The 21,743-nt window shown below is 41.9% G+C and overlaps 1 protein-coding gene across 2 annotated transcripts; it reads right to left on the bottom strand.

Moving 5' to 3' along the window:
* Positions 1-1,396: 1,396 nt before the first annotated feature.
* Positions 1,397-20,120, bottom strand: LOC111267480 (uncharacterized). 2 transcript variants are annotated; one of them, XR_002684650.2, is made up of 2 exons: positions 2,680-2,992; positions 1,397-1,927 (listed from the first exon to the last, which is right to left on the bottom strand). XR_002684650.2 is itself a non-coding variant. In XM_086971292.1 (2 exons), the coding sequence occupies exons 1-2, from the start codon at positions 19,657-19,659 to the stop codon at positions 1,717-1,719; spliced, it is 315 nt and encodes a 104-aa protein (XP_086827418.1). In that variant the 5' UTR covers positions 19,660-20,120; the 3' UTR covers positions 1,397-1,716. The 2 variants fall into 2 exon arrangements, 1 of the variants encoding a protein (XP_086827418.1); XM_086971292.1 differs by lacking the exon at positions 2,680-2,992 and adding an exon at positions 19,556-20,120.
* Positions 20,121-21,743: the final 1,623 nt, after the last annotated feature.

Genomic DNA, 21,743 nt, shown 5'->3' with positions numbered 1-21,743 from the left:
AGTACGTACAATGTAAAAACTGATACAGTATCATAAATGTAATAAGTCGGCATAATTGATCAGATACATAAATCGGGTGCTAGGTGAAGTGCGGTCAGCATAGGAGCCTTTAAGAGAAGATTGTTGCAGAACCCTATGCATTATTTATTCAGGGGCCTCGTGCGCTAACTATTTCGTTGCTCCTGTCGCTTGCGGTTAGCTACGTGCCTGCTGGTTTTGTAGTAAGGCTTGTTTCCACAAAATGGGGAACGATGGATGATTTCGCGCGCGGAATGGTTTAAGCTTGTTTCACGCACGTATCCATTGAGCTATAGACAATGGTACTAGATGCAACAGCGCTGAGAAACAGGTATATTTACGTCAGCAGATAGGCGCGTCCGCATGTCATGCGTGCTGCTAAAGACGTTTTAACCAAAATGTCATTTTCTGATCGTTTTAGAACAAGTGCCTTGGCGGTGGCTCAGCGAAGCGTGAACGAAAACAGGGGTCCGCCATCTTATATCTGTTTTTGTAACTGTTTGACTTGGTTCTGTGAATACTAACTAGTTTAGCCCTACTCCAGCATGAGTCGATCTTCATACACGGCATCTTGCACGCTTCCCTGTAAAAACGGGTGGCACTTTGTCGGATTTGTACAAAGTTCCAAATCGGAACTCCGAAGAACGCACGAAAGCATCAGCGTTACGCAACGTTTGACTGTGTGAAGACTCGTGAACATTTCTGTAGTTAGTTCCAACTGAAAGACGCATGTTTCTCTTGAACAACTAATAACATTGAGACGGCTAATTTAATGCCATAACCTATAGGAAATAAAGCTGTACGATAAGCATGGTTGAATGAACCTAAACTTTTAGATTTGAACAGTACTTCAAGATCGCTGCATATTTCTAAAACACAGAGAGTAAGTACTGCTGCTGCCGCCGCCGCCGCCGCCTCAAGAGATTATTACATTGCCACGTGATGAGCAGATAACCTCACTTATCTAACTTGCTTAAATAAAATTTTATGCTATAGTGATAGCAACTTCACAAGAAAGCTGTCCAAGCTGACCCGTGTGCCTACCCAATATAATCCAAATAGTTTTTTTTTTCTGCTACTAACGAAGATAAACTTAACAATAATGTTATTGTAGGGCCTTCAGCAGTCCGATACCTACGTTAAAAACTGACAGATGAATATCATATAATGGTTTCCCGATATAATTAATAATTACATTATACAGTTATAATAAAACATGTACTGTGATAAGATGATCTGAGTATCCATGCAAAAAAAATTAGCGGTAAAATAAACAGTAAATGATATTTAGACGCTTTATGTCCAAATCCACAAACACGATATGTACTGTGCCAGTGTATATATTTACTTGAAAAGTAAGAAAGAGATACACATTAGGTTATTTTTTCTTAATTTTCAACTCTGGCTTGTATTATGCAGACACACAAATTCAACTACCCTTTATTTATCTCGTCCACACTCTCCATCTCATTTTTTTTTTTCTAGTTTCTTTGCGGTATTTACAGACGTGGAAAAGCATACGTGAGAGCTCTGAAGCATAATACAACCATCCATTATCATAAATGCGCGCCTTAACTTATTTAGGCGTTTTCGTAGCCAGACACGAAGCAGCCTTTATGCAGACTTGCCGTATGCTGTATGTTTAACGTAAGATGAACAGACCACTTGCTTCAAGGCCAAAGCTTTTGGCGACCAACGTCAGGCCCAGGTTCTCTTAGCCTTGAGCCTCGCACACAGCTTGCTCACAGCGGGCGATTGTTCACAAGCTGGAGCGCTGCTTCTGCTGCGATGGCTAACGTTGTTTTTCGCATGAACAGAAAGTTGGACCATGTCCGACCCGCTGGGATGGGGCGGAGCGGCACGCGATAGTGCGACAGGACGGAGAAAAAGAGTGAGTTCAATGTAAAGTCTGCAATAATAATAAAAGGCATTAAGAACTCTATTAGCAAAAGGGCACAAGGCTATTGGGTTGCTAGGCGGGTAGTTCAGGCGCATGGTGCGGGGGCCGGGGGCGAGAGGAAACAACCGTTATCACTGACACCATAAGAGTACCTATTATATTTTGCGTAGTCGTTAGAATTTGGGCTTTAGATGAATATTACGCTAAAGTAAAGGAAAACCGAGTCGAAAAATTTACGTAAACGGACAGCGTGTTGAAGTGTCTTCTCATAAAATATAAACAACCACTAGCCAACGTGGTATGATAATGCAAAAACTAAATTATAGTTCAGTACATGGATTATGATCTAATACATGTCAACGTTTGCCAACTATGAAAATAATATATATTATATTTATTCAGAGGTGGTAAACGTTGGGGGATTTGTTCTTCTGGAAAAACTGGAATAAAAAAAAAATAGAAGGTAAGAATTATGGTGTAAGAACAGGGTATCCTATTGGTGTTTAGAGTAGTAAGGACCTGACTTGGAGTGTCTAAGTATAGTTACTGCATTTTGTTAAGAGCCCATCAGCTTAAAACCTATGTTTAAGCAATATGTTATATAATAACGTGCGCTTATAACTCATAATAATTTGGTAAATATCCCTCTAAGCGATATTAACTACGATTCCAGTAAATTAGGCATAACCATGAAAATAAGTTTGTGCACGAGCGCTATTTGTGTAGCATTTCTGTATGTAACCAAGCGAAGGTTCGCCTACCTTGACGACGCTTATGTGCTTCTGACTCCATATGTAGATTCTAGCATTGTAATTGAAACATTAATAAGTCAGCGGCGAGTTCGACCGGTGGTCGATACTTTGGACGACGCCCATAATGAAATACAGGTTGAAATTATTTCTATTTGCAAATTGTTGTTGGTTTATAGACTTTGTTTCGTAAGCGTGTGTGCATTGTTTACCAGTCTTGTCTATGGAGAATACATGGCTAAAATACACGCTGCCAATAAAATAAACATAGCGCCATAACAACGGCCAGCCAATAACAACTGCATAGAACTGTCGCACAATGTGGCCTGATTTAACGCAGTCCCATATATATATATATATATATATATATCCCGGTTATAAACCCATATCTACGACGGTGAAGGTAATGGCAGGCGCATGGCAGCAGACAGGAGACTCTGCCAGCACTGTTCCTACCGTAGTTACTGGGGGCAGGCAAATCGCCTGTCGTTTCTTCCCATGACGATGATAATGGTGATGACGACATTGTTAAATCGATACAATATATCGCACTACCTTTGAGCAGTAGCAACACCGGCAACAACTATTTACGGCTGTCTGCCCGTTGTTGTAAATTATTTAACAACATCCAGACATCCAGAATTTCCAACGATCATAGGCCTCTATCTATATATATATATATATATATATATATGTAGACTTCTTCTTCTTCTTCCGGTCTAATTAAAACGTTCGCCAGTCAAGTTAGTGAAAGTCTTACATCGGGTCCAGACATGAATGAATAGAGAGCCGGTGATTCTAGTTGTTATTAAAGCCATTAACTGACTTCATGCCGATGCATGGCTCGCGGGCGGGCGCTTTATAGCCGTTCTCATTCTAAGCAGCAACAAAGATTATTCGACCACATGTGTCGCGGTGGAAGACAGACATGTTTCATCAATCAGCCGGGAAAAAAAGGACCAATCGAATGAAAAAAAAAAAACGTGAAAGTGAAGCGAGCAAGAGGGCACTAAGAAGAGGGACGCACTGATGAGTGTATAGATAGATCGGAAGACGGACAGATAAACTTTAGATTAATTAGTTTTACTTTTGATGGTGAAGACAATAATATTCCTGATGGTTGCTGCGACTACCAATTTGAAGACGTCGCAGGATCGTTGTGAAAAATAGGCTTGAACAATGTGACCTATTGTCACGTCTGCTGCGTATCCCACACTCGTGTATTCCATTAACGATAAATATAAGTATACTCTAAATTATCAATACTGTTGTGCTAATTTCACTTAAAATCCATGTATATTCTCAACGATGTATTCGCTTGGTCAAGCATTTACCTCGCTATAAGTTACTAACGGCAAGTTATTAATTCCATGCATTTTGTTTCCTGAGTTCTAGGAGTGCACAAACAAAAGCAGACAAGATTATTTCATTTATCCAATCTACGATAGTCAGCGCGCAGCGCGTCAACAAAGTTATCTTTTTTTTTTTTATTAGGGCAAGCACCGCTGCTAGCGGCATCACCCGAGCAATCGTTGGGGTGCGTCGCATGATATGCTTAAGGTTGCGTATCTGGTGTACACTCTGACAGTAGCCATCCGATCGATCGCCCCCAAACACAACTACGTGGGCGTGCTGTATTCTCATCAGACTTTAGGGGGATCAACCACGGACGACACAATTCTCAATCAGATGTAAATACGCTTATGCAACTCACCGACCTTAGCGCTTATAAAGAAATGATTACAGAGGCACATGAAGCATCAAGCATCGTAGGACACATGGATACGCTTTTGACTGTTTTCGTAGTTGGTTTTCGCAACTGATGATTTCTGTATGTCCTGAAGCGAGTGTGGTTCTGAGTTGACCATGGTCACCAAGCGAGCCTGTGTAATGTCACCCGATGTAGTGTCAAAATCGAGAACCATGATCAGCTGTGGATTCCGAGATCTTTCATAGGACCTATTGCATTCTGAGTTAGGGTTGCCTTAGCCAAGTCGTTAAAGTAGATCAGAAATCGTCCAATCGTTTGTCACGAACTACGGGTGTACGTAACCAACTTGCGTTGTAAAACATTTTTTTCAACAGGCGTTTAGAAGAAGAAGGTAAATACACACCTACAAAAAGGATCATTTGGAACGGTGCAAGTCAAGCTCGATACGGCTATGCGCTGATTATGTTGTCCTTGGGAGGTTTGAGGTGGTGGCTGGCGAGGTCGAAAACGGACCATTTCATAGGAACTATTCCGATGACGGTACTGACCTTTTTTTAGGTAATCGAGAATCAGAAGGCGCAGTGTGCGAATGAATATCCGTTTAGTTTGAACTGCAGAAAGAAACAAAAAGGAAGCTTTCGGTATAACAAGTTATGAAAATCGCATTGATTAGGTTTGTTAAATCCACTGTCACCCAATCATTTTAATTAAAGAAGCTTCCAGCAAAACAAGACCACAAATCAAATTTTGCATCTTCGGGTTAAGCTCAGGCGGAGTGGAGGCTTGTTGTTAGTAAAGCTGAACAATAAATATCTGTGGGGTGTCAAGAGAGTACGACCACAGTTGTGTCTGATTTGGGCTTAAGGTGCGACACTACCTTAAGCCCAAATCAGTTTTGGTGTTCGGTGCTTTTCGCCTGTGCATCTTTTATCTACTTTTCCCGAACATATTCTATATGATGCTTTCCTTCTCACTTGGACTTACTTAAACCGCCTACGTATAGATTGTTTTAGGCGACGATCCATTGCCAGGTTATTGCTCTACGCACGTTGAGTCGTCCCATTGTGTGCGTACACAGAAGGATCATCTTGTCTCACGTATACACCTCAATGGGCGCTAAGAGATCTCGAACATGTACGTTTTTAAACACTAGCCCTTCTTTTTATTAGTTGTTTCTCCAACTCCCTCGTGGTTCGTCTCATCTTTAAAGTGCTGTTTCCGACCTACGTAATGTGCTCGTTTCAGCGTGGTAGATCCAGTTACGCGCGGCTTCATGCCACCGTTCTATCTTTTTTCCTCTTTTCGCTGTCATTACATATTTCATTGGTATTAAACCTTGTAAAAGGGAACAGGAAGGCGTAAAGTACAGATCATCCACTTAGACCGTCCATAAAGCCTTCATCTGGCCATCTATCTCGTGATTGTCGACTGCAACTGAAGCAGTTAGGTTCAGGACACACGCCTTCAGTTCGCTCCGCAGATTTCCCTTCAACTTTACTTTTGCTTCCACCACAAAATCATCACTTAAGGGCTATGCTTTATTGTTTATTAACTTAAAATATTGAAAATAAGAGCTGACACGTTACAACATGTATGTATATAGGGTTCTGGCAACGTGATCGGCATTGACTCAGAGCAATTACTTGAACCCTTCATATTTACTGTACCTAAGCATACTTAGTTTGAAATAAGCAACTCTGTGTACTGTACCTTCATGTCATTGGTGATAGTCCACTGGATCCTGTGGATTCCTAAGCAGCGACTGTGCCAGTTCACAACAACGAAATATTAATAAAAAACATTATTATTAGACATACTCGCACAGATGTTTTCTCTGTGATAGATAGTATCTACACAAGGCGTACTTTACGCGTCAGAGAAGGCAAAGACACAACGCGCATTGACTGTGATGGTAACAGTCATCGTGATGTCAGTTCTGGCGCTCACGACGATAGCGACCTCGGGGACCAGGAGAGCTCGTCGCAGAAGGCGTAAGTTGCATTGCGAATAACAATAACAAAGCGTATCGTCCTGGTACACTGCTGTCCATGCTGCTCATGCAGCCTGGTATAGGATGTTCTCCCCACTGCGAGAGTGAGTTACTATCGCCGCTACCGTTACGAGGAAGCAGGTCTGTCCTGGATACATGGTTGCACGCGCATACCCCCCATTATACTGGACGAGCGTGACGAATGAGCTTGTCCCGTCCTCGTGCATCCATAACACACATACCCGCACGAACTAAGAATGTGATCTGCCAGTTGCTCGGCTAAATGGAGTAGGACGAAGCGACAGGTGAAAGGGAGTAAACATCATACCAGACTCCATTCGGATAGAACGCCGCGTTCTTATTCCCTTACCACTTACCGCACCCTGCTGAAATAACATCATACTAGACTTTCAAGGACAGATATTCTCTACGATACAACATCTGTAGAGGTGATAAGGTAGCTATATGCATCTATTGATGAAGTACATTGATTCTTATCGCTGCCTTTTTTGGAGTATAAGATGACGGCATCCTTGGTTCACAATGTCATTCACACAGCCATATCTAGATACGGTCTTACGATTCATTTTTTAAGTATACATGTCTATAAACGTGCCCTGTATACACAGGGGAAAAAATAATAGATAACAAAGTCTAGACAGCAATTCATGCAGATTATAATGACCTATATACACACGAACACATGACAAAAGCATGTTGTGGCTCTGTATCGAGAGCGTGACTTCATGCAATGAAACGCTTAAAATAATTTTATTCTTGTTCTTTATGGCCAGTTTCGATGGCCAATAAAGTCGTACTCCTCTAAATTCAACTTTTTAGCCCCCCCAAGGATTTTCGATGTTCCTGTCGTTTGCAGTGCTCGTTAGTCGTTCTTGCGTCCTGCGGTGTTACTTCGTTCTATGAAAAGCACGTACGATCATAGGCGAAGCCGAGAAGGCGCCTGGGAGATGACTGGGCGCACGACACTGTCACGGGCGTCTTTGGAGCTCCTATAAAATCGAATAGCCCTGTCCTTCATTTTTCTTCAAACTTACCTGCTACTGAACCTCTCAAAGTTACTATCAGTCAGGAATGAAGCTATCGACTTTTTTAACATAGCCACTTCTGAGACATTTCCTGCGCAGACAAAGCCACTTCAATGACCTTTGTCTTTCTTGCCCAATACGGAAGATCTGGTAAGTCGCGGGTAACCATTTCCCTCTTCATCAAAAACGAGGGGTTACCCGTTAACATGTATTGTCACTGGCTGGAGAATAAAGGGCTTTGACCGTAGTAGTAGTAGTAACAACACAAAAGCCACAAGGAACAGGCACTTTCCTGTACAAGTACTGCTACCAACATGATCTATAACCCCGGTCCATCGCACAGGGGGTGGATCAAATAGCTTACCATACTGAATATACCGCACACACATATACCAATACAGTTCTTACGACTTCTTCTCTTCTTCGAACTAGAATCATTGGACCCATAGCGAGTGAGCCCCTCTTACCCCACTAGCAGTGGGCAGTGACAGGTCCCAAGCAGCAGCAGTAGATACCTATAGCGAAGCAAGATAGCCATTTTGCCACGCAGTCATCCTAATAGATAGGCAGACAGTCAGGCTGAGGTGCACTACACCTCTTTTTCCTGTTCTCTTTGGTACCATTACCTTGGCTACGGGCAGCACTGCTAGTAGGAAGCGGAACCACGTGTGGATTATGATTGAATAGCAAACAAACAATGAGATAGATTAGGTGATAATGGGGGTGGGCCTAGGAAAATTGAAAGCAATCGATCTGTGCAACTATCGCCGAGTGGTCGATACGATAGGGTAGGCTTGCCCCACACCGGGAGAATATGGAAGAAGGTTCAACCGTGCTGGCAAACGCTGACTAGCGTTGAGATCCAGCCAAGGAAAAAGAAGTGCATTAGTTATACACGCACACATACAAAAGGTATATACATACAAGTTGTTAAGTATTTATTTGATCAGGCTCGCACAATCTCTACAAAAACAGCCTGATGAATGTTGAACTGGATGATAAGGATTCATTATAACGATTACCCGACGGTCAAAGAAAACTGTAGGAAGATTTCTACCTAAAATCGTACAACCTTCTTTGATTAGGATTCGTTTTTGAACTGCTAATTGGAAGATTGCATCTTGATCTCTTTGTCGTAGCCGCTCGTTCACGACGTGTTCAAGCAAGCTTAACCCTTTTAGAAGCGTTAAAGGTTTTTCTCGCACCGTTCTTTGCGGATGTTCGCCTATACGCCAATTCATATCTCTGATTCTTTTTCTTATTGTTATTTAATTCATTCACGCTTTCCACGTTCTCGTCTGTGATCGCTGCCGCAACCCTTCTAAGGCGAATATCGTTTTTGATGAACTCCTATCCATCTTCAAAATGTCTGGATCACCTCTTAACTTGAGATCTATTTAGTGCCTTATTTTCATAGACATTTTGTAAGATCCATAGAGGCTCTTGTGGTTAATTTTACTCTTCCTGCAAAAGCTCTTGTAGTTCCATAAGAAGACTCGTAGAACACACAATACATAGTCGTGCTTGGTTTCATCGAAAATTGCTAGAGTGCTATGGAGTTTCACCTGCGTACAACAGAAGCCCTATTCTTTTTGCCACAGCAAAAGCGATCACCTAGTGGCTCAAAAACTTAGACAAATCACTCTTTTTCAAAGAAAAAGTTATATAATTTTTTTATTCGTATACACATATATATATATACGATATTTTCATATTTTCGCCGACGTTATATGCGTACAAGCGGGCATCTTCAAGAGAAGCGTTAATGAACATTATTGTAAATTTCTCGATTTTGATTTTAAAATTAACCATGCAGATGTTCAGGGATCAAGTCATATCTATTCATTCATATGACTAACGTACTTTTTTTTTTTTTTTTTCTTAAAAGTTTTTTTCCTAAAAGCTTTGCCGCTTAGTAGAATCCGAGGATGCACATATCCGCATATGTATGCCATCTATTGAAACAGACTCTCAGTTGAGAATACACAACAATAGCACGAGTAGTAGAGTTTTGATTTTTATCTTCTCCTCCCGCCTGTCGCAGATGGACGATTGCGATCCAGCCCCTCGACTCGACTAATTTAATCTGCTAGGCAACGTGGATTTTTCTCATACCCATTTAATTTTCTCTGTAATTTTCATTAGTAAACCAGTTCGTTTTTTCATTTCGACCCGAAGAGTGTTAGTGGGTCTCGATTTGACCCGATGCCGACGCCCACTCAGTCAATGCTAAAAACAGCAATGGCGGCGACGGTACGAAACCGAGCTGAATACTGGAACGCAGAACAATGTGATTATCTTGCAGAGATCGGTCTGATATACATCTAGTTTACAAAGATAGAGTCTTTTGATAATTAGTGATGTCCGCCCATCACCATCCTTTGGAAGACGGTGCCGGCGTATTGGCAACGATAGTGCAAATGGCCACCGAGGCTTGTTGAAGGTGGGAGCCAGACTCGTGATTGCTATCGCAAATAATACGTCATATCGTCAGTATGATTGGTTGATACATCTTTCGAGATGAGTCCAGTGAGCAACAATATTACAGCGTCTTTCTAGGTACTAAGAAACGAAGTGATTATACAGATGCGACGGTCTGAGATGAAGTTTCTCTATTTTATGAAATCAAAGGACGGTTTTATGCAATTAAAAAGTAGAAAACCCTAGGCCGGTGCAGAAAAGTAGCACAAGCAACAGACTTCGCTGTGTTGCCACAGCAGCGACAAATCTGAACGTATTCTTATGTTCGACAAATGTAGTGCGGTACGCGAATAGTTTGACCACTAGTCCACTAGGACTGTATTCCTAGCGGTAAGCTAGAAAAACTCTTACACGCACCATAGAAAAGAGTTACTTGCTCAAAAGAGTTGGGATAACTTAGCTGATTTCCATTTTTTTTTCGATGTTAAACTATAGGTTTCGTTTACGGAGACCGGGCTTCACTTTCAGGTATTTGCCACGGTCGTAACAGGCCCGGCGTTTTGTAACTGCAGTAGCGCCCGCTAAATGCAGACTTTCTTCCGTCCTAGAGTCCTCCAGCCAAATAATTTCCACCTGGGCACAGTTTATTTACATAATGGTGACAATTAAACTGTGTTAAAAAAATTGTGCCATCGAAAAACATCAATACGCTGGGCATAGTTGAAACTGCCCTTTATAAGTATCGTGAATGGGGCAGATTCGACGGTTTTTCACACAGAATAACAGCAGTGGACCGAACAATCGGCCAAGTTTTCGTGAAGTCCCTTCTTTTCAACCATCTTTGGTATGTCGTCTCTATTGAATTAACCTAAGTTTAACTTCGCTCTGAAAATAATATGCGATATAATTGAGCGTTCTACTACTATACGAATTCGTGGAGAGAGACGGAAAGACGAGTACGTAAGACGAGGAATGTACTGAGAACTCACTTGAGTATGTGAAACAGCCATATATGACTCTAGTTTTTTGTGGAGGAATCGTAATTCTATATTCAGTCGACCCTTTCATGGGCTATGGCCGCTGTCAATGTAATATTACATCGAATAACACTTCAGAACGGCTTATGGTTCTTCTTCTGCTGTGTGGTAAACCAGAGGTAGTTAAGTTGCTTATGCAGGTAGCTAGACTTCTCTGACAATCGATCTCGGGCTTGCTGTACACCAAGGCTGACAGTATGGTATATATGGCAGGCTGTATCGAACCAAACAAGAATGGTCAAGCTCGTTTCCGCAGAACGTAGAGGAGAGTATATATAAAGAGAGAGAGAGAGAGAGAGAGAGAAAGAGATATGAAAACGAAAAGACGAACTGAGAAAAAAGCTTACAGTGAGTTATAGCCAAAGAGGCTTAGGAACACTTTTGTCATTTCCTGTTCCAGATTATTACCTACCGTCGTGCTGCATGCCACTATTTTTGAAATGACGTCGTTTTGACGAGAGTGTAGCGCGAAACTACCTATTTATCTAGCTAGATCTTTCCTTCGTAAGCGCCTGCTCTCCTTGAAGCTCATGATTCATCCAGTGTCCGGGTTTCCAAAACGCTCCGTTGTTGTTCCAAGAAAGGACATTTACTTGGTATGACAGAACACAGTTTGGTGGAGAAAACAAGTTATCGCAAACATTGTCCTATTCATCGCGTGTGTGTACACAGGGTCCCACAAGTCGAGGTCAATTGCCTAAGAAGTAATAGAGATAAGACATTAAATCGTTTTCCAATAGCAACATGGAACGCTCATATATTATTTTACTGTTAAAAGTTGATTTTTTTTGAAAGAGTGCCTTGGAAGATATGGTTCACGTACATCCATATGTATGTACGACTTCGGTTCTTGGTTTCAGGATTCCTAGTTTCAAGTACAGGTTCATATAAAAGAAGGTTTACTATTTGGTTTAATACCAATCCTAAGGTAGCTAATAAAAAAATTAGTAACAAAAAGTTCATTATGGCCAGGGACTTTAAGGTAACTGTTCCATCTAATGACACCGCAAAGAGCGTTTGAGATAATGACCATTGAAATAAAACCAACAACAATGACTAATATGTGTTTTCGAAGATACAGAGTATTTTCGAGACCACTCTCGCGATCTTATCTACCAAATAGGGTTCAAAGTATGAGGTCAACTTGTCATATTTCTCTCTCCTTTTGAACGCATATTTGGCAGTTATTTGGTAGTTTAGGGAACTTTACCTTTTGGTTACTTCTGTTAAGTCTTGATTTTTATATTTTTCCAAAACGGATAAAATATACGATACTTCTTTCACGTTTTTTGCTCTAATGAACTGCTAACAAGAGTTCCTTCGCCGGACGTAATTTTCATCAGTTGTAAATACTCGATATTTCGAGAACATTTGTCAATTTTTTTTTCGTCTATGCCATCAGTTACATTGGGAAATCGTTTTCTTCACTTTATTACTCTGTTAAAGATTTAACGCGAATTTCGGAACGTACTGTATAGGTTTATTGTAAAATTTTTGGCCTGAACTTGTTGCCTCCGGTAATGCCAATGCTGTAATCTGCTTTTGCCACTGTCGAATTTATCGTCGCTGTTTCTGTTATCCTGGTAGCGTTGTTTCAATTCTGACTATTGTTTTCATTCATTTTCGTCCTCTTGATTATTGTGGTTACCCCTCTGCTTGTTTTATTCTATTTGGTTGTTGTCCGCTCCTCCAACATTGTCGGAACCTGTCGACAGCGAATTGTCACAAGAGATAAAGGCAATTGAAATCGGTGTTGCGGGCATTCTTCCTTTTAATCTAAATACATCTGCGTCTATGGCGGCATTCGTGCTAGAAACCACTGAAAGGGCAAAGGCCAGTTAGATGGTTTCACGTTGCCAGAAAGCCCACAGAAGAGAAGACCACACGCAAAGCATAACTCTCTCCTCCGTTTGGTAGACTTCGCTCAAATTTTCCTCGCCATCCCCAGTGTTCATGATAAATCGGCGTAAAGCCAGCTTGCACAGCTATGTCTTCAACCATACAATGCACTATACAGCCGTACTCTACTTCCCGCCGTCCCTAGAGGGTTTTCTCTGGGGGGTTGGGGGTATCCTGTTGGAAAATCGGCACCAGCTTTATACTCTGCTCACCCCCCGATGGCTGTTCGCGTCGCTGCTGTTGTGTTTGTGAAAGAATCTATATGAACAGGTTACTGGATAAAAGGACGGGTTTTGTGGCCCGCTAAATGTATGATGTTCTCGAGGTTGGGCTATACCTTGCTCCATACTGTTGTCTATTTACCGGTCTATGAAAAGCTCTATCGGTATACTTGTCCATATATTTATATATCTATTTGTGGATAGAGCTGTGGAGGGTGAATGAATGAAAGGAGTGGGCATCGCGTCGGATTGAGTTTATAGACTACTCAACGTTTCTTAACCTAATCATAGTAGGCTATTGCAGTAGAGACCCAAGGAAACGAGCCGCGCTATAATACTTTCTTCTTGCTTGCCGTATTTACTAACCATGAAGTATGTCTGCGCTATTAAGAACGAAGCTAGGAAGCTAGCCTAGCTAATAAGAAAGCCGAAGTGGTCCAAACAGGTCAATTTCAGTAGAAGTAAGGCAGGACGGCCGGACCGTAGCTTAAGTAGAAGAAATTGGCCCAGCTTCGTCTATAAAATATTTGTCGTTAAATCGCTAATCTATATCAAGGAAATTGTATGAGGACATTTGATGAAGAAGAACCGCTAGTACGGAACTCTATGCCTTCGAAAATTTTTCTATACACACTCATGACTAGTAAAGTTCGAGGCATCTATTTAGGTAAATTGTTTCTTCGCATTATCGCGATCACATGTCTAGGTATATGCAACTAGAAAAAGATTTGCAAGAATAAAGTCACTGCTGTCGCTCGCGGCGAACTCACGAAATGTAGAAGCGAAATGAAGAATATGGAGGGAAGAATGGTTAGAGCTGACGAAATGCGCTAATGGCGGAGGGAAAGGTACAATGAGACAGACGGAAATAAAGCATGCGCGCGAAAGAGAAGGCTGTTATCTTTGTCTCGATCTATATTTTGCTTAGTGATGAAATTTTCGGTCCCCGAAGATCAAAGCGTTGCTGGAATCGATTTAGCATCAATAAAAGCACCGGGCAAACAGGCTTTCAGTGAAACGATACTTTGTTACCGATGCAATAATTTAGGAATGAAAACCGGTTGGCCGAAACCTACCGAAAAAGTGACTTGACCTAGGCACCTCAAACAGGAACCGAATACAGCATGGACATGTATGTCGTCGTCACGATCAGCTCGATGAAAAACGAACGCGTTGCAAATCAGGGAAAAAGGTAGAATGAGTTCATAACGAATTAGGTCCAGGCAAGATGGAATTAACTATGGGGCAAAATAATTTGCATAATTTTTACGGAAAAAAGTGCGCCTGGTATGCACCATGTTTATCAACAAGACGTGGCTCAGTCTGTGTCGCAAAAGAAAAGGATCAGGCAAGAAAATGGTGCCGAACGGAAAAGAAGACGACCTCAATGGAAATAGATTGGCACGTAGTCGCATCGTTCAATATCGCAATATTTTGTAATAACAAACGCTCAAAAAGCGTTTGTTATTACAAAATATTATACGAAAAGAAAATAGTTAATATTGCCGGATACATCGAATTTCTGAAAAGCCTCATGGACGTTTGGCGCATCAATCGGCAGTACACGAACAGCGAGGTCCATTGACAACAACGTACGATTCTATCGCTAGGCTTCAACCGCGACCGGGTTCTAAAAACACCGAATAGAGCGATGTTTAGCCCCCATTTTCTCCAGCTGACTGTTTCCGTGCCCTGGAGTGGAATGTAGGTAGCATAACGTATCTGATTATCGATTTTTCGAAGCAAACTATCGATAACAACATTAGATATGGTAATGCAAATCACAAGTACACAGCTGTAGAGAAACTCCCAGAGCTTTGGCTTACATGCGTGAATCAGAAAGGGCAGTCAGTACATCAGACATTTATTGTAATATCGTTGATTTATCCTATATACGTTTTCGAGTCGTCCGAGTTTTGCCATTCACAAAATAGGCCTACATAATAACATAGTACAAACGTCTTTACCGGCGCTAGGCACTGCTTTGGACGGCTGACCGTGACCTCGATACGCGGTGTATCCAAGTGCCCGGTCTCGATTTTAGACAGCTTTTTTTGGACAAAAAATTTGATAGGTATATATATTACCACTCTTACATTGGGAACAACTAATTTTCGTGTATATATATATATATACACACACACAAAATTGCCTTAAGAGTGCATACACTTTGTTAGCGTGTTAATTTGAAATAATGGATCGATTATCATTAACTTTTCAACAAAAAAACAATATTAATTTGAAAATAATATCAGAAGTACGAAAATGTAGCAGAAGTAGAAAAATTATATCGCGGAAAACTTTCAACAGATTTTCCTATTTCTAACCGAACAAGTTATACGTTCAGAATCGATGCAAATACCGATAGATGACATTTCAAAGAACCAAAAACGAAATATTCCAGATACAGGATAATTCAATCGTGAGCTTAGCATCATCAAACGTCCATCGAACTTCAAATTGTACAGGGAAAACTTACATTCTAAAAAGATACATGTTGGGCTGGGCCAAACGAAATGATTTTGCGACTGGTACTGAGAAAAATGTAAACATGGCTTGATGCAATGAAGCTACATTCACATTAAATGGCACAATTCATCCATATAATAGCAATTTACCCGGCAAATGAAAACCCGCATGTCACGCACGAACACCATCTACTTCTCTAAGAAGAAGTCACTGTGTGGTGCACGACTTTAAATAAACGATTAGAAACGCTAACTTTTCTCTATCGAATATTCGATACTTTTATCCCCAATAGGACGGAGCACCTACGCGCACAATGGTTACACACACCGGTCGGTAGGTCAGAGAGGTTTTGTAGAGTACCCTGTACGCTTTCAGGACCTGATGGCCATGCAGTTTCTCGCGTACGGATATCCTAAAGACGGAATCCACGGAAAATATCCTAGCACGCTAGAAAGCGTACGCTATTCGGCGTCACATCAGATTGAATGTTTAGTGACGTTTGCGATTCAATAGCCAGCCCAGCGTTATCAGCAGCGCATTGATTAGGAAAATTATAAATTCTATTTATTCTCTTCTTCGATTTAAGCACTAATCGTATGTAAATTAAGACTGAAGTTATGACCATTCAGACTGCTTACACATCTCTTTGCCACACTCTGTATATGTATATATATAGAGAAAGCACGTATATCGGAGGGGCAGTGGGGGTACAGGAATGCTTACAGGAGCATAAATTTGATTAGCACCACACGACCCAGCTCCAGTATCGCTGTTATCTAATTACAAGTAATGGTTGTGATAGACGTTCCACGTTTGTGTATTTACGCGTACAGTGTATGATGTGCTCGTAACAAAGACGTACCACAGATTGGTATATCTAGGCGCGACGTCCGTATGTGAATGGATGAGCTTTTTCAGTCATAGCCACAGTATAAGAACATTGTTGTCAAGTTTCATTGCCTCCGATTGCCGTTGGGTTCCGGAATGGCAGCGAGACGATTCTGAGTCTGCCGGCGGCTACCAAACAAGGAACAACGAAAAGGACGTAGGACGAAATACCACATACCGAACGGTAGAGGAAACAGCCTTCATGATCCAAAAATATCGAGACAGCTTTATACTGACAAGCCGACCAGGCGATCCGAGGTTGTAAAACCTTGTAACCTTCATGTACAACACAATAGGCTTTGCTACACGTGCTTGTCGGTACAAACCACTGAACAAATAAACCAATAATATACAGATCATGTCAGATAACATAGAACATAAATGTATGTAGCGGAACGTCTATTGGCGGCAGCAGGAACAACAACAGCGGAACAACAAAAATCAGAGAATGACGAAAGACGGGAAGACGAGGCACCCAGTTGTACGGCTAGCTAATACATAAATAGAAGAGATTTACTTGCTTATGGCATGACATAAAGTTGGAGTTGGGGTAGCCATCTGTTATGCTATAGCATATTGTAGGCAATATCAAACTATCATGGAAATATATAGGTCGCGAATTTCGTTATAGAAGGCATAATTAAGGTCAAAGTTGGCTCGGGTACGTTATAGCATTGATACAAAGATGGGTTGAAGATTTGTTTCGGTTAGATGGAATATGCCGATATGGTCAGCCGCATTATCCTCATCGGTGCCATTTGTCAATGATTTATGCACAGTATATACTATAACAGAGTCGCTACATACTCGACGTTTTACGGGCCATTGTCTTGTACAGCGGGTTGTAGACATACCTCGAGTGTTGATAGAGCCATTAGCAGGCCTGACCGCATTCAAATTCATAGTTCGCTTACAATCATTAAGTTCAGAGAGCTCGGCCTATTGTAACGCAGTATTGTATTTCGTCTCAGGCTGTTGTTTACATGGCTAGCTCGAAATTTATGTTCATTACGGTTGGTGGTCGTCCGTTACCATAGATGCGGCTAATTACCTTACATCGTCTAGAAAAAGACCGGACTATAACTGTAGAAAAATAGTCAGCGTATTGATTAGACCAATCAACTGAATTGAGCTGACTTCCCCAAAATCGATAAAAATGCAGCCCAAGCTATATATATATATATATATGTATATAGCTATATAGGACCGAGCTGTCTACCTACGTTTACCTTGTAAGCATAAGAAACGCCCACTAGATATTTTCTTTGCGTGCCGTTTTTGACATAATAAGCCTAGCAAGCAATCACTTTGCATTTTACTATAGTTGTTGGCACTGTATAATATTTAGAACAAATGATGGATATAAAACAGTGAGCACGATTACCGCTAGGATAATGGCGGCCGCTGGACACATGGTCATTAATATTCCTACTAATCGTTGAATCACCGCATTAGAAGGCCTGTTGGAGAAGCTGTCGCTTTTTGGCCCGCTGACCCGTTTGTTTGTTGTTTCGAATGTACTTGCCGTTTTACTTGATGCCATCACCGATTCGACAGAATCAGGCCGTTGTCGCTGACGCCGCCATCAGCCGTGGCCGTAAAAACAGGCCATTGCTTTTTTCGAGCCAACTAGAATCAAAGTCATCAAATTACGAATATTTATCGAGTAAAAATATTTACCCGTTGTATTATCATTCATCATTGTCAGTACTTGCGAGTTGGCCCGACTGATCAATCAGGATGCCCACTTTCTCCCTCGACCCGACGACCTTTAGTTTCGACCTGGCAGTCCCACTGCCAGTGTAAAATCTTGAGCTCGAAGACAAAAGCCACGTCTGCCGTAACGTCGCAACGGACAAGAGCGGCAGGAAAGACGATAGACGAACAGCGTAAACAAAGAGTAAATAAATAGACATAAGCGAAGCATAAGATAACAATATAAATTGGAATTATTAAGTGTAGTAGACACCATACAAATAACTAAATACACGAGTCCGCGTTCAGCTTTGGGTATCGTAGTAATTACATTATTGGCAGCAGCAGCAGCCTTAATACAAAAAACGTACATATAATTGACTTTTGTGCAGGGAACAAACAGGGCCATGTGTAAAAGCTACGGTTTCTCTAGCAAGGATTCCTACATATGCGCATAGAATCATAGGTATGACCGTCTGAATCGAATTATTATAGAGAAATATAAATTTCCGTGCCGGTTCTCTTACCGATCTCAATTAATTATTATTTACTGGAGTGGTCACTCAGTACATTACTGATGACAACATGGGTCATTTACCTATGGCGCGTTTTTGGATAAACTAAATTTCGTTAGTCGAAACCCCACCAGCACCTAAATGTTAATCGTTAGTTTCCTAGCTACGCCGAAAATCAATTGCTTTTTTTTTGTATCGCCTATATTAGATAGCCGCTATTGCACGCAAGTGCTTTCCAGGCACAAATTATTGAACCCTATTCCATTCTTGTCACCATTTTCCCGTATAGTCCAAACGTTTACATATAAGCTAAAGTCAATCAAAGACCGTCTTTTCCTCGTAGGTGGCGACGACCATCACTTTTGGAGCCGATAGTTCTAGCTAGATCCTACTTCGCCGTATTTCATAAGTTCTTGAATCAGCAGAGTGTAAGCTTTCCGTCCGACAAATATGGCTACTGAGTTTTAATGCTACAAATGAATTTCATATATACACAGTGACAGGTATCTGTCCGAGTAAAAATATACCTCGTCAAAATGTAGACTATCCACGTCCGAATTATAATAAACGGTTGTTAGTCTAACGATATTTTAGTCTCGCTGCCCTATAACCTGTATGACTTTTGAAGACATAAGCCATTGTGCTCATTTAGTCATTCATGGCCTATTCGGTTATAATCTATTCCATCATCTAGGTGCGTTTTGTCATAGATGTTTGTGTTTTCCTCGCATACGAGAGTAGGTGAGACCTTAAACAGCGATTGACTGGCACATCATCTAACATATGAATTATCTTTCATGTGCTTTGGGTTCGGAAAGAAGAAAAGCTTTAGAGGCGCAGCGAACACTGATCATAGTTATACAAGCCAGCTCTCTTCGTGACAATGGACCTCGTCATACCGCATGAGCTGGTAGAAGAGGAGCTGGTTAGAGTTCTTATGAAGGACCTCGAAGTCACCCTCAAATAAGTGCTACTGTGTTCAAAATCTTCGCTTACCTGGCAATGCCGTAGTAGAACGAGGCCGCCAGGGCCAGAGGAGACGAACTAGGCAACGAACTAATGAGAGACACGAGCATCGCTGCCATCACTATTAATACCATGTCCCGGACCAGTGAACTCAGTGAAGGTCTTTTTATCGAGAGACGCCGATGGCGTGAACCAGCGTTGCTTTCGGAAGCAGCAGCAGCATCAGCTCTCTTGACACTCAGTGTCGCTGCTTGGTCCGTGAACTTAGTCAGCGTAAGGGATGGATGAATGGGATCGAGGGAGCGAGCTCATATGGCCAGCGATGGCAAGCATGGAGATCTTTTCTACTACTACCTCTCGTACTGCCTCCTGAGTCATTCCTATCTTGCTCCGTGTTCGTTCGCTGAATCTCTGTGCGGCACGAACAAGGAAACGTGGTCCTGATGTTAGCTCTTGCCCGCCAGGCAACGTTCCTTAGACTGAGCATGGATTTCTGAGATGGACTGCTGGCTGACTACTTCTATAACTCTGACAGCAAAATAGCAGGCCCAGCGGAAGAGCCGCTGTGGCCTGAAGGCATGCAGGCCAAGCAGCATTCGCGGCTGCTACCACTACTATTGCCGCTACTACTAAAAGACGATGAGAAAATGAAACGGCAAGGCACACGGCAAACGAGACCAAAGAGCCTGGCCGGGAAGCCAGATAGCCCAGGAAACCCGCAAGTCAGCAGGCGAGGCAGGACCAGCCACGAACGCACGGGCCAAGCCGCTACCGCTACCGCCGTCGACCACAAGCTAAGTCAATTTCAACGAGCAGGATTTTATTGAGGCAAACACGTCTCTACTCGTCTTTTCCTCTTGGATAAGTTGTGGCACGTTGAAAGTGTGGTGACCATTGGATGAGGCAGGAAACTGTCGGATGCAAAGACCCAAAGGTTTGGCAGGTTCATAGGTAGTACATACGACTGCCACTATTAGTAGGGCCGCTATTACTGAACTGGTACTGGCAACTGCTACACAGAGGCAGCAGACGGACCTCTTTTTAGTCGGCTTCACTGCCTAAAGGCTAACACAGACTGCTCAGAGCGCACAAGTGAGAGAATTAGATAGAAAGAGGAGATTTTGTGGTCCGTTCAAAAGGCGCACTCACTGGCGGCGGCTGCAACGACAGCAGGCACGGCAGCAGTCCAACCGTCCAGATCGTCCTAGAATTGTTACAAGATCATAACAGAATTTACTCCGATGCTGAGAGAACGCGAACGAGGCCCAAACGAAAGGGAGGCCCAAAGGGGTTTTGATAGAACTTGAGCTACCTTTAAAGCCTATGGCCAGCAGTGTTGTGACTAGCGCAAAAACGTATTGTGGGACCAAAGAGAACAAAGAAACAATTTTATTGAATAGAATTAGGAGAGCGAATTAACAAAAAGATTTAAGCTAAGGCGCGATAAGACCAGTGAATTTACTGTACGTGTATAGACTCCTCCCGAATGCTTTATATATACTTACGTCGATATATAGGCTTTCTTAGGAGTATGTTGTATTCTTTTGAATACTTTACTTTTGTTTGGGAAATTCAAAAACTAGTTTTCTGCAATGCACTGGAATTGTTAGAATGTCCGGTTACGAATAAGAAGCAAACGCTAACCAGCAACAGCATTCACCTCCGGATCTTCTACGATTCGTACTGCGGTTTTGCTATAGAACAGGACCGGTTCAACAGAATGGCGGAAGGGTGACTTTTCAAATTCCATGCTTTAATGATGTCAAAGTACCAAGGAAGAAAATGTAAGTTTCTACACGAGTGGACATCTCTCGCAGATCGATATGTTCGACACACGATATCGATATCGTGAAATGAAGGATTTCATAGTACTCAGTGCTGTGCCTAATCACATTATGTACTAGGCATATGGAACGCCGTCCACTCATGGCATATAAATATTTTCTGTTCAATGTGTAGGGCAATTCGCCTCGCGCTTTTCCCCTTACACATTCGATTTCACATTCAGTGATCTAAATTGGAATTCTTCGTTCATTTTCCCGCACGTTTTTTTGCCACATTTGTTCACGCTACATAGTTCTTCTGCAATATTTCCTCCTATCCTCTAGCACACGTTCTTCCTGTCGATTTTCCGTTGCGGTGTCTTCATGCCTCGCTTCCCTGTGATTCCCATTGTGGCGCCACGGCGTACTGTCAGATATTCCGTTTTTTCTTATCT

The sequence above is a fragment of the Varroa jacobsoni genome, unplaced genomic scaffold, assembly GCF_002532875.2.
Source record: "Varroa jacobsoni isolate VJ856 unplaced genomic scaffold, vjacob_1.0 scaffold_125, whole genome shotgun sequence".
Taxonomy (NCBI): domain Eukaryota; kingdom Metazoa; phylum Arthropoda; class Arachnida; order Mesostigmata; family Varroidae; genus Varroa; species Varroa jacobsoni.
The sequence above is the reverse complement of the archived record's forward strand: the minus strand, read 5'-3'. Positions and strand labels throughout refer to the sequence as shown.